This window comes from Capsicum annuum, chromosome 3 (genome assembly GCF_002878395.1).
Source record: "Capsicum annuum cultivar UCD-10X-F1 chromosome 3, UCD10Xv1.1, whole genome shotgun sequence".
Taxonomy (NCBI): Eukaryota; Viridiplantae; Streptophyta; class Magnoliopsida; order Solanales; family Solanaceae; genus Capsicum; species Capsicum annuum.
This window is the reverse complement of record NC_061113.1, coordinates 232,912,111-232,926,193: the sequence shown is the minus strand read 5'-3', so window position 1 is coordinate 232,926,193 and position 14,083 is coordinate 232,912,111. Positions and strand designations below refer to the sequence as shown.

Genomic DNA, 14,083 nt, shown 5'->3' with positions numbered 1-14,083 from the left:
ATACCAACAACAATCGACCAAGTCCAAGTTCACAATAACAACATCAACAACAAAGGCTCAAATCAAGATATAGACTCAAAGTGTTAGTGAAGAACAGTACTAACGCTAGAAATAATTAAGGCAAGTAAAAATCTCGGCCATGACACAACAAGAACACAATTTTCGGCCAAGAACACAAAGTGGACAGATTGTTATTTTCTGAAAATTTCAGTTTACAGTTTTTTTTTATGTGTGTTTTTCAAGTCTCAAAACCAAGATTGATCTTGTTAGAACAAAATCAAAGATGGATTTGATACCAAATGATACAAGAAAAATAAGAGGAACACGAAACAACCACAAAATAGTCCAATACACCCTCCAAAACAGTCCACAAATCACAATAAATTGTGGGCCAAATGGAGACCTTATTCGAATTCGACAAATACAACAAGAATACAAGAAACAAAGGTGTATTTGACACCCAAAACAGCCACAAAATGAGAAGAACAAGATGACAACAAGAACAAAAATTTTCGGATTCAACAAGACACAAAAACAGTCTACTACAAACAATAACAAGATTACAAGAATAAAAAGATAGATAGTGAGATATAGATTTGTTACAAGACTTAGGAACAAAGTGTGATTCAAACACTAAACCCCTAATTAATGTAACAACAACACCACACTCTTACGGTGACCACCAAGGGAATCACTCACCTCAAGATCCACCGTTTTCAAGCAAAGAACAATATTGGCTTTTCCAAGCCCTATACTAAGGATGACTTTTCCAAGCCCTAACTAAGAATTATACTAAGGTGTTGCACTCTCCAAAGAGAAAATAAGTCTTTCAAATGTTCATCATTCATTGACTAAAGAGAAATGACCTAAAATAGACTATATATAGCATATTATAAAAGAAAGATAAAATGACTCCAATGCTCTTAATGAGGTGGGTGGCAATGGAGTGTCATTTAGATAAGGCTAAAAGACCAAAACGACCTTGAGGCTAAGTGACCAAAATGACCTTAATAAAAGGGGCCAAAATCGTGAACCATCAAATGTGATCCAAACCCGTGAGTCCTCTAGTCTTCAAAGTATGATCCCGTGCCCTTCATGGGACCAAAGCTTGATTTTTCACGTAGTGACTTTGAATGATGCCATCTAAAGTTAAGGCAGCTATTTCACTTGTATCACTGCTGAAGGCTTGTCTTTGCACCATAAGTGTTTGTTCTTGGATTTTTGCCAAACTCATGGCCTTAGCCAATGTTCTAGGTCCCAATATTTTTACAGGCAATCCAATTTTAGGTTTTAACCCCCTAATGAAGCAACTAACTACATAATCTTTAGATAATTCTACCCTAGTCAGCAGTTCATCAAAAAGGTCTATATACTCCTGAACAGTGCCTGTTTGTTTAAGGTCTTTGAAATCTTCCATGGGATCATCAAATAATTCTGAACTGAAACGAGCATATAGGCATTGAACATACTTACCCCATCGTGGCCAATCTTTAGTTAATCTGTTCTTCATGTAGGATTGATGTCATTGTAATGCTTTCCCTTCAAGCTTACAAGATGCAAGCTTAACCTTGGACTCATCTGGTGTCTCATCTACATCGAAAAATTGTCCGTACTTGTAAATCCAATCCCATAACCCCGTACCATCAAATTTGGGGAATTCGACTGATAACCTCTAGTGGGAAGCTGGTAACCCCCATTTTTGTGCCCTTCTTGAGCTGTACTTCTAGGTTTCTCAGAGTTTCCCATCAAATCCACCGGTATTCCATGTCCCCATTGTTCTCCATTACCCGGCATGCCATTGCGATGTTGAACGCCATTACCTGTGAACAATTTCTTGATTTCATCGACTGCCCTTGCAACTTTCTCATCCATAGCAATTTGCATTTCTGCCATTGAGTGTACGATTCCTTCCATGGAACCTTTGAGTTTATCAACCTCCTTTCGTAGCTCCTGCATACGCGTATTGTGATCTCCCATCGCACATGTCAGAGGATTAGGTCTCTGATACCAATGATAAGAACCAAATCGATCGATCCAAATTGAGAATAAATGAGATTACCTAAAGAACAAATCATTGAATTGTTCTTGAACAGTTATCTCTAAGAGCTCTGATGGAACTCTTGTGAACTCAAAAGAAAGAGAGAGAGTTGTTATTGATTTACTTGAATGAATTCTGTCTAATGATTACAATGGAGAATCCAGCTACTTATACAGTGATCCTAACTGAATTTGGGATTTCAGTCCAAAAGTCAGTTATAACTAACTCCTGAACAACTGGCAGTAGGTCACATGACTTGCATGTGACTAATCTTTAAGCTAAAATTGAAATACAATAGCAACTAACTGAATATGCTAAAATAGGATCACATCATCATTCTGAACTGAGGGCATAATTTTTGTATGTGAAGCATAACTTGTGTTAGGATACGAAAGTATAAGGTTATGCCGAGTTATTTTTCAATGTTAGCGGTATTTTCAATCACCCTTTTTATTGTCTGAAAATATATACAGCATTCAATTACAACAATGACAACAAATAGTCAATATAATCCAACATGTGAGGTCTAGGAGGGATAGATGTACGCAAACCTTACCCATACTTTGCTAGAGGTAGAGGGATTGCATTCAACTATTTAAACAGAGCACAGGATGTATTGGACGTTGTCCTATCCTGATTCAGAGGATGCAAAACACACAAAAGAAGTGTGTGGTGTAGACAAAAGGGGTACTGGATGCTGCACCTGTAGAAGTGTCCAAGCTTCTAATTATGAAACCACTGCTTGATACTTGGATCCCGTAAGGCATTGAAATAAATTAGAGAACTCTTGCATCCATCCTTTACTCTAACCAACAAGTTCTAGGAACTCGGTCCTCACAGATATAGGAATTCTTACTCGGTGCACCCTGTCAGTCCAAGTTAAGCTCCCAAAATAATAGCCTGTGGTGTATTTGTGAGTGGTCGAAATGGTGAGAGTGAAAGAGACTTTCTTGGTGCTGGAGTTGAATATCAAAGTTTCAGGCTTTACTTTTATGGTAATGCCCAGTGGAGGCTCAATAATGGCCCTATATTTGGAGCTCACTGATCCGACGTTGGTCACTGTTCTGCTAACAGTAACTGTTTTCTTGAGACTTGGTAATGTTATTGAAGGAAGATTCAAATCAAGAATCGAAGGCATTTTGATTGGACAGGCAACACATCCGTTAATGATGCTATTGATGGCACTAGTGTTGTAGCCCATTGGGCACAAATAATATAAAACATAGTCGGAGGATTCCATATCATAGACTAGGCCAGGATCTTTTGCGCCATTTGCATTCACGAGTCCACCACCGAAATCAAATGGATCAGCAATCTTATCTGTATTTTCCTCAGCTATAATTGGTTCCCCAGAATGAGGGTCCTTTTGCCATGCTGCATGTACAATATTCATACTTATGGTAAGCAAATGTTATTGCTAAGACAATTTCACGTAGAAGGATCAAGAGATAACCAGAGCATATGAAAAACTAGATATCTGCAGAATAAAGACCTGTTGTGACAAGTGCAGACTTAATAGCAGCTGGAGACCAATGTGGGTGCAGGGACTTGAGCAAAGCGACAATGCCAGAAATGTGAGGAGCTGCCATGGACGTTCCTGAATTAAACCTGTAAGGAGTTTCTCCTGGAGGAACAGCAGCCAATATATTGACTCCCGGAGCTGTTATATCTGGCTGTAACATCAGACATTAATTTAGGAATATGATGCAATATTTAGAAGGTGCAAGCAGCACATATCGAGGATAAAATGAGATCAAGTCGCTTTGGAATGGTTTAGTCATGTCCAAGTCGATTTCCAAATGATTGTTTGTAGGTGCTAAAGCATGGTGGGTGAAGGTATTAACAAGGGACCTAAAATTACTTGGAAGAAAGTTGCCTCGAAAGACCTACAATTTCTTGGAATTCACACACGCTTGGCAAAAAAGAGGGTGAAATGTAGGGAAAAAGATCCTGAGTTTACTTGGGAACAATAAAGTTATTTGAGATTTATATGCTAGTGAAAAATATAGAGAACTTCGAGTTCTTATATAGAGTGAACCCCAACTTTGTTGGTATTGCGGCATAGTTATTGTATTTGTTATAGATTCAATATTAGAAATAATAAGTGCCCACATAGTGTGCTACTTAGTAATACTTAGAAAATCATACCTTAAGTATGGCGGGGGCAACAGAATTGGGACCTCGAGATGAGAAGGACGCAATGTGTGTTGAAACAGGTTTTTCAACATGAGTTCTGGTAGGACTCAGCTTAACTTGCGGGTTCCTGCATTATATTTTAATGATGGGTTTACGCACCAGCAATGTGGTTTAAGATTTCTCTCTATTCAGCAAAAGGGAAAGAATCAGATATCATCGTTTACCTGGAATATCTAATGTAATCGAGTAATTGAGCTCCAATGTCGGAACTTACTTCAATACCTGGGAAGTCAGAAGCATAATAATCTAGGGCACTGGTTGGATTCTTAGCAACAATCAATCCCAAGCCGCCAACCGCCTGGACAACTAGTTGAGCTGTCCCTAATTCTGTCTCATGTCCTTTAACGAGGAAGCAAAGCACCACTTTTCCAGCCGCCCATGTATCATTTGTATTTAAGGTTTCACAATATCTTCAAATCCATGAATTCACGCTATTTTAGTTTAGAACAATGAAGTTTATTAAAATAAATCCTCTATGTAGCCCAACAGAGTTGTTTAATTCGGGTTTATATTGAGGAATTACAATATCTTATTAGGAACATACCGACTATCTTCAAAATCAGTGTTCTCTGGATGTACGATGCTGATAAAACCAGTCTCCTTTCCGGTATACAGGGATTGACCCTAAGATACAATTTAATTATAATTCCTTCAAGGTGTTCGTTATTTTCATCTTCAATTAAGAAAAAGAACTTACAGCGAAAGTTCGGTTGTTGCCTAATGTAATGAGTGTGGGAAAGGACCTATCAATGGTAGAAGCTGCCACAGTTATTAACCATGGTGATGTATCTTCTACTGTTTGGGGAATCGGCCCATCGTTTCCTCCAGAACAAACAACTGTGATTCCATTCATGACAGCATGGAAAGTTGGAAAACCAACACTGCGCATATCAACATCAGCGTACTGAGGTGTGTTTGTGCCAAGAGATAGTGATAGTATATCAACTCCATCATGAATTGCTTCATCAATGGCCTTTATTATATCCGCAAAGTCACATCCTCCTGAAGTAGGCCAGTTCCAACACACCTTGTACATAGCTATCCGAGCCTTGGGTGCGCCACCCCTAACTGTGCCATAAGCAAGTCCATGGTAACTTGCGTTTGGTGCAAAGGAGCCACCTGCGGTGCTTGATGTGTGTGTGCCATGACTATTTTCATCCCTCGGTGACGCGAACTCATTCTGAAGGAAACTAGGATCCTTGATTATTGGCCGTCCAACCTCAGCTTCTAAGCCTTTCAGAAAGTATTTCGCTCCAATTAGTTTCCTATTGCATGCCTTAGCTGGATCAAAATCTGCACTAGACTGACAGTGGCCCTTCCATTTTGAAGGGATTGGCCCAAGGTCTTTGTCATTGAATGCTTCACTTTCTGGCCATACTCCTGCATTTTGAGTGAATAGGTACTATAGAGGTGAAAATATAACACGTGAACTTGTATATTGTTTGGTACTTTTAGTATGACTGCAGCGATTATTCCTCCTAATAGAAATTCCTGTCTTTAAGAATGCATTAATCAAAAGATTGTTTTTCCATTTGACCGACACAGAATCAGTGTTGAAGTATGCCTCATGAGCTGTTAACTAATGCTGAGTTGACATGATTACATGGCTGCTGATGTGTTTTTTCTGTTTCCAGAAGATAGAATTTTCTGTAGTAGTTTTTCAGTTATGATTTTCCTATTCTTTAGGCATATAGCTATTGGTGGACTTAGTTCCTATTAATTAGGTAGTTTAGTTTTTTGTGTTACTGCATTAGTTACTGTAGTTTGTTAGGATTTTGCTGTATTTAAACAACTTCTTTGCAGCATAATAAAAACATCTCTCTTTTCCTCTTCATTTGCTTTATGTTTTTCCTCTGTAAACATCTACAAATTGGTATCAAAGTCTTACTTCTTAAGGGACTTGTGAGTACTTTTTTTTTTTCTGAGTGTTTATCCAAATTTGTGGCTGCAAAACATCATTCAAACAATGGAGAATGCAGGTTCTTTTTCTGCTATGGCTCCGCCAGTTTTCAACGGAGAAAATTATCAAGCCTGGGCAGTGAAAATGCAGGCTTATTTGGAGGCCTGCGATTTGTGGCAGGCTGTCGAGGAAGACTATGAAGTGCTTCCTTTGCCAGAAAATCCAACCATGTCTCAGATTAAAGCTCACAAGGAGAGGAGAACAACAAAGTCCAAAGCTAAATCATGTCTCTTTGCTGCAGTTTCTACCACCATTTTCAGTAGAGTAATGACATGTAATTCAGCCAAAGAAATTTGGGATTTCCTCAAGAAAGAGTACGAGGGAGATGAAAGAATCATAGGAATGAAAGTATTAAACTTGGTCAGAGAATTCGAGATGCAGAGAATGAAGGAATCCGAAACCATTAAGGACTATTCTGACAGGTTGCTTTTGATTGCAAATAAGGTAAGGATACTTGGAACTGAACTTAATGACAATAGAATAGTTCAAAAGATTCTTGTAACCTTACCTGAAAGATATGAGGCAACTATTGCTTCATTGGAAAATACTAAAGATCTGTCAAAGCTTAGCTTGGCAGAGTTATTGAGTGCTCTGCAGGCACAAGAACAGCGAAGGATGATGAGGCAAGAGGGATCCATTGAGGGATCCCTACAAGCAAAGTTGCATCTTGGTTTAGGTATTGCTAAAGGTAATAAAGGAAACGAAAAGAAAGGAAGTTATGGAAACTACGAAGGTACATCTGCAAAAAAATGCTACCACCACCGGTAACAACAAAGAAGACAAATATCCTCCTTGTCAACATTGTGGGAGGAGAAATCATCCACACTTCAAGTGTTGGAGAAAGCCTAGTATGAAGTGCCGAAAGTGTCAAAAGCTTGGTCATGCCGAGATTATTTGTAAAGAGAAGGGTTTACAACAACAAAATGAAGCACAAATTGCAGATCAAGAACTAGAAGAGCAATTGTTCGTGGCTACCTGTTACGCAAGCAAAAGTTCAAGTGAAAGCTGGCTTATTGATAGTGGTTGTATGAACCACATGACCAGTGATGAAAAGCTTTTTAGAGAGCTTGACAGACCAATTAAATCAAGAGTCAAAATCGAAAATAGAGAATAAATCCCAGCGACAGGAAAGGGAACCGTAGCAATTGAGAGTTATAAAGGTACAAAACTTATTTATGAAGTTTTATTTGTTCCTGAACTTGATCAAAACTTATTAAGTGTTGGACAACTGCTGGAAAATGGATTCAAATTATTATTTGAAGACAAGGTGTGTCTAATCAGTGATCTAGTGGTCAGGAAATGTTCAGAATTAAAATGTTGGGGAAAATTTTTTCCTTAAATCTATTAGATGAGGAACACATAGCTTTTCCAAGTCAGTCCATAGTTGCAGAAACGTGGCACAAAAGGTTGGGGCATTTTGTAACACCCCGTACTTAATTACGTGCATTAGCCATGGTTATATGTGTTGGAGTATATGTATTGATCATAAGTTAGGTATATATGAGTTTAAGTATGAGTATTGATTATTTTGAGATGGTTTCAAGTGTATAGTTTGATTATATGTGTATAGGAATCGACTTTATTTATACCGAAATTTGCTCGTCGAAGTTTCTATGCGAAGTTTATCGAGTTAGCTTTCCAAAGATATAAAGATTTCTGAAAACAGATGAGTATCGTATATAAGCGAGCATGTTCGAAACTTGAAAACGGATGACGCAATGAACAGTAAATGTGCAGAAATTTTCTGCACACAAAAGTACTACAGCCAAACAAATTTTTGGGTCGACTTTAAACGATCATAACTCCTTGTAAAAAACGAACTGTGTGAGCTGCTGTATATCGATGAGAATCCCTAAGAGTCTTCTTTCTAATGCAATTGGTTTCACCCAAATCCAGTATCGGAGCAAAGAGTTATGGTCAATTTACTTTAGCCTATCAAAACAGTCCACCATGGACAGATTCAGATTTACTTAAATTTTAAGGGCAATATGGTCATTTTCCATCACCTCATGGACGAAAATTGGTCATTATATACATATACTTAGCCTCATATCCATCATTTATCATCCAAATTATTGAAGAATAAGAAACCCTAGCCTAAGTTCAACTCCAATTATCTTGTGATTCAACCGTAGAAAATCCAAATTGATTCCGTAGTTGTGTTCACCGTCTCGAGGGCTTCGAGAAGCACCCCTTATTTGTGCCAACAGGACTTCGAAATCAAAAGGGCCATTTTATGGTAAGGATGTAAATTATGTTGGTGTTATTTATATGGATATTTATATATATATGCATGTGAGCATAAGAAGTATGTTATTTGATTGTTGTTGAAAGATGATTGGAAATGATGTTGGATTATTTTGGTGCATGGTTGGATTATGTTGAATTGTGAAGGGATTTGGTGTGATGATGTGGTATTGAAATGATGATTATATATATATACACATAAACCTATTGTTCAAGTTGGTTTTTGGAATGCTTTGCAAATATTGGTTGTATGGAATTATGGAAGAGAATTGTGGTGTTGGGTTGCTAATACTAGATGCCAAACATTTCATTGTAGATAAGTGACTTGTAAAGGCGGGAAGTTGTGTTGAATTGGTATCCGAATCTACAACGAGGTATGTAAAGCATACTCTAACGATGTTCTTTGGCATGAAAACACCAATGTTCCATCAAGTAAGATTCCGAGGTTGTCCAAAAACATGTATTGTTCTACATTACCAACGAAGTTGTTTCCATTCTATAAAGTGTCAAAATGTTTCATTGATATACCAAAAGGCTCCTATTTCATTGTCGTGATATTGATAATTCTGAAACACATTGTTGATGTACCAATGAGTCTTTATTACATCGTTATTGTATAGAAAGTCTATTACTTGGTTCCTATTGATGTATCATTATTCCAACGGTACTATATTGGCATGAACACTAATGTAATAATCTCAAAAGCTTTTGAACTAAGTTATTGGAAAGATCTCTTATGTGTGTTACTTGATATACGTGTGGGTGGTAGCTCAGGGGCTTAAGCCTAGCATGGGCCGATCCCGATGTTTGATATGATTACAGTTGATATGTACTGGGGGCAGCCTAATGGTCACAGTACGGTACAGTATTGATTATGGTTAGGTGGTTGGAGGTTCGGGAGGAGGAGGTAATGGCGAATGATAATTGTAAAGAATAAAATGAACGAATGTATACCGTTCCATAAATGTGTTTGAATTCAAGAACCCAATTCAGATTAATGATAATGTACATGATCCTAAAAGTGTTTATGAAGTGTGGTTCACTTCTATTATGATTTATTAACTTGCGTCCGATTTTCTTGACCCCCCATATCACATATGATTATTTACAGCTTTACATACTCAGTACATATTTCGTACTGACGTCCCTCACGGGGGACCTGCATTTCATGCTGCAGGCACAGGTGCTTCAGTTCATTCACAGCATAGATAGGAGCTAGGTCATACAACTATTGTTGGTGAGCTCCAGTTTGCTTCGGAGCTTTCCGAGTCGGTCCCTTATGTTTTGTTATTGTACAGGAGTCATGTGTGGGCGGGGGTTTGTCCCGACCCTAGTTATGTCATGTATATCCTAGAGGCTTTGTAGACATAAGGAAGGGTAAAGTCATGGAAGTTTATATAGTGATGTTATATTTGTATATGTGGTGGCCCCGACGGCCAAGTATTATATATATATATTTGTGCGCGTTGTGCTGATACAGGTAATTAGACCCTTCTATATGCAACGAAGTGCTGTCCAAATTTTTGGTGACATGTAAGTGAAAGTACAGGATCTGAACGGGTTCTCCCGGGCCTTCTCGGCTTCGGGTGCCAGTCCGGCTCGATGGGATTTTGGGGCGTGACACATTTCCATCACAAAGATTTGTTGTTTATGCAAATGAGCAAAATCGTAAATGGTTTACCAAACTTGGAGAAGCATATATCAAGATGTAGGGCTTGTTTGCTTGGCAAGCAAACTAGACTTCCATTTAAAAGTTCCACATGGAGAGCTACAGACAAGTTGCAGCTCATTCATACCGATCTCTGTGGTCCGCAAAGAACTCCGTTGCTTAATGGCAACAAGTATTATATTATTTTCATTGATGATCTAACAAGAATGTGTTGGATTTATTTTATGAAGTTTAAGTACGAAGTTGCTGGAATTTTCATGAAGTTCAAAGCTTGGATAGAGAATCTGAGTGGCTGCAAGATTCAGGTCATTAAATCAGCTAATGGAACTGAATATACATCTGATAGGTTCAATTCTTTTTGTGAAGAAGCTGGAATAGAGCACCAGCTAACTGTCCCTTACTCTCCACAGCAAAATGGAGTTAGTGAGAAAAAGAATAGAACAATCATGGAGATGTCAAGATGTTTGTTGCAGGAGAAAAATCTGCCGAAAAAGATTTGGGCAGAAGCAGCAAACACAGCTGTTTTCTTGTTGAATAAACTGCCTACGCGGGCAGTGGAAGGGAAGAATCCATTCGAGGCATGGTATGGTTTCAAACCTGATTTTAAAAACCTCAAGATATTTGGATGTCTATGTTTCTTTTATGTTCCACAGGTTAAGAGAGACAAGTTAGATAAGAAGGCAGATTTGGGAATCTTCATTGGCTATAGCTTATTGTCTAAAGCTTACAGGATCTTTCAACCTCAATCGGGCAAGATTATGGTAAGTAGAGATGTTCAATTCCTTGAAGATGAGCAATGGGACTGGAATTTTGAGGATTCTCGAGTTTCGAATAACAATGCAAAGTTTGATGAATTGGTGGATGATCAACCTATTAGCTGAACGAGGTCACTCTCTGATATTTATCAGAGGTGCAATGTTGCTATTTTTGAACCTGCAGGATACGAGGAAGCAAAAATTGATCAAAAATAGATAGATGCAATGAAGGAAGATCTGTCCATGATAGAAAAGAACCAAACTTGGAAGCTAGTAGAAAGACCGCAAGATAGAAAAATGATTGGAGTTAAATGGATTTTTCGAACAAAGCTCAATCCAGATGGCTCGATAAACAAGCACAAAGCTAGATTGGTGGTGAAGGGCTACACACAAGTTTGGGGAGTAGATTTTTTTGATATTTTTGCCCCGGTAGCTTGATTGGATACAATTCAAATGCTTTTGGCAATAGCGACACAGAAAAGTTGGAAGATTTTTCAAATGGACGTGAAGTCTGCTTTCTTGAATGGTCTACTACAAGAGGAAATATATGTTGAGCTGCCAGAAGGGTTTAGTGTACCAGGAAGTGAAAATATGGTTTATCTGTTAAAGAAAGCTTTATACGGGTTAAAGCAACCTCCTAGAGCTTGGTATAGCCGTATGGATAACCATTTACTAGACTTAGGCTTCGAAAGAAGCTTAAGTGAATCGACTCTTTATGTCAAGAAAGTTGGCTCTAACATTATTATTATTTCTCTGTATATTGATGATTTACTTGTGACAGGAAATAATATAGCATTGATTGAAGAATTCAAGGAGGAGATGATGAAAGTCTTTGAGATGACCGATCTTGGAGAGATGACCTATTTTCTAGGAATGGAGATTAAGCAAACTCAGAATGAAGTGTTTGTTTGTCAAAAGAAATACATGACGGAGATTCTAAAAAGATTTAGAATAGAAGAATACAAGAGTATGAACACGCCTATGAATTAAAGAGAGAAGCTAATGAAGGATGATGGTGCTAAACGAGTACAAGAAGGAAGCTACAGGAGCTTGATAGGATGTTTGATGTATCTTATAGCAACAAGACTAGATATATTGTATGTTGTAAGTGTACTATCCCGCTTTTTGAATTCTCCAAGTGAATTGCATATGAAAGCTGCAAAAAGAGTGCTCAGATATGTCAAATGCACCATAGATTATGGAGTCAAATTTAGCAAGTGTCAGAATTTCAAACTTCAGGGATTTTCTGACAGTGATTGGGGTGGTTCTGCTGATGATATCAAAAGTACTTCAGGGTACTGTTTTATTTTTGGCGCTGGATGTTTTTCTTGGTGTTCGAAAAAACAAGAGATTGTTGCTCAATCAACTACAGAGGCAGAATTCATTGTTGCGACAGCTGCGGTCAATCAAGCTTTATGGATAAGGTAAATCTTTTGTGATCTTGGTTTGGAGATGAAGGAAAGCACTGAGATATTTGTGGACAACCAGGCTGTCATTGCTATTTCTCACAATCCAGTCTTTCATAGAAAGACCAAGAACTTCAATGTGAAGCTATATTTTCTAAGAGAAGTGCAAAAGGGTGGTCTAGTGAATCTGGTATATTGCAGAACGGAAGAGCAGTTGGCTGATATTTTGACGAAAGCTCTTCCAGCAAGCAAATTTGAATTCTTGAGAAGCAAACTTGGAATTTGCAGCTCTTGACGCAAGGAGGAGTGTTGAAGTATGTCTCATGAGCTGTTAACTAATGCTGAGTTGGCATGATTACATGGCTGTTGATGTGTTTTTTCTGTTTCCAGAAGATTGAATTTTCTGTAGTAGTTTTTCAGTTATGATTTTCCTAGTCTTTAGGCATATAGCTGTCGGTGGACTTAGTTCCTATTAATTAGGTAGTTCAGTTTTTTGTGTTACTACATTAGTTACTGCAGTTTGTTAGGATTTTGCTGTATTTAAACAGCTTCTTTGCAGCATAATAAAAACATCTCTCTTTTCCTCTTCATTTGTTTTATGTTTTTCCTCTGTAAACATCTACAATCATGGAAAGAGAGAGAGGAAAACCTGAATCAAGGACACCTATGATGATACCATCTCCCATGTTGGCTTCTTGAAGGAGGTTCGTTGGAGGAGAAGATGTGGACAGACCAAGGTAATCCCAGCTTCTTGTTGTGTGTAACTTGTACAAGTGATTTGGAATCACATGGACCACATCAGGTAACTCTGCAACAAAGTCAATGAGTGATAAGCATAACTATAGTGTGTCATCATCTATAACCTTTTCAAAGTCCTACTTAACTAGCTAGAATTAGAGAAAGGTGCTCCACATTTTTTAACCTGCTATCTTTTTGGCTTGAGATTTTGTTAACTTGGCAGCGAAACCGGAGAAACCATGTTTATAACTGTAGATGATTGAATCTTTTGCTGCCTCAGGACTGTTTTAGGAGAAAACATAAAGTTGTGAACCAGATAGTGAAGGAGAACACAGAAATCAATATGTTGTTACGCTATACCTTCCAAGGACAGAAGTAAGTATTTGATGGTGAGTTGATGTTGTGAGTTCTGCATCATCATGTTGCCCTTTTCCCATGTAAACAATATGAACCTATATATTTAACAGTCATTTGTGATACTATTAGTTTCAACCATGACGAACTAATAACCTGAGTTTTCTGTTTTCATTAACATTGTGTTACCATAATTAACGAAAAGAAATTGTCGATTTACTAGTATTGATCTACTCACTTTGTTTTCAACATTTGCATAAATTCCTAAGATATTTGACAAGTTGAAGAGAAGGAGCAGAGAAGTGAAAGCCAATTTATATAGAAGAAGAGGGTTGATACTCATATTCTGGTATTAAATAGAGGAATATATAGCTATAGAATTAGTTTTGATGAACAACCAATTTCTCTATTTATAGTAATTCACTAATTCCTTTAGAGGTCATCCACATATATACTCCCTCGTTTTCGTACCACTGCCTCTACTGACTTGACACATTTCATAAAAAAAAAAAAAAAAAAAAAAATTTAATTAGAAGTTTATTTTACAAAATTAACCTTATTAATAATTTTTTAAAATTTTAAATTTGACAATACTTTATGTAACTATTTTATTTTAAGTCACGTCAGCATTAGGGGTGATATTAATTTACATAAAAGTTGTTTAGGAGGGTTAATAAGCACCCGTGAAGTTAAAGATTTAATGTAAGTTCGTCAAAGCAA

The 14,083-nt window shown here is 37.6% G+C and overlaps 1 protein-coding gene across 1 annotated transcript; it reads right to left on the bottom strand.

Annotated features, from left to right (window-relative positions):
- Nucleotides 1–2,453: 2,453 nt before the first annotated feature.
- LOC107863003 (subtilisin-like protease SBT3.4) lies at nt 2,454–13,778 on the bottom strand. The gene is made up of 10 exons (XM_016708741.2): nt 13,602–13,778; nt 13,370–13,461; nt 13,194–13,291; nt 12,921–13,079; nt 4,932–5,614; nt 4,779–4,858; nt 4,399–4,644; nt 4,187–4,301; nt 3,531–3,711; nt 2,454–3,412 (listed from the first exon to the last, which is right to left on the bottom strand). The coding sequence occupies exons 1-10, from the start codon at nt 13,704–13,706 to the stop codon at nt 2,844–2,846; spliced, it is 2,328 nt and encodes a 775-aa protein (XP_016564227.2). The 5' UTR covers nt 13,707–13,778; the 3' UTR covers nt 2,454–2,843.
- Nucleotides 13,779–14,083: the final 305 nt, after the last annotated feature.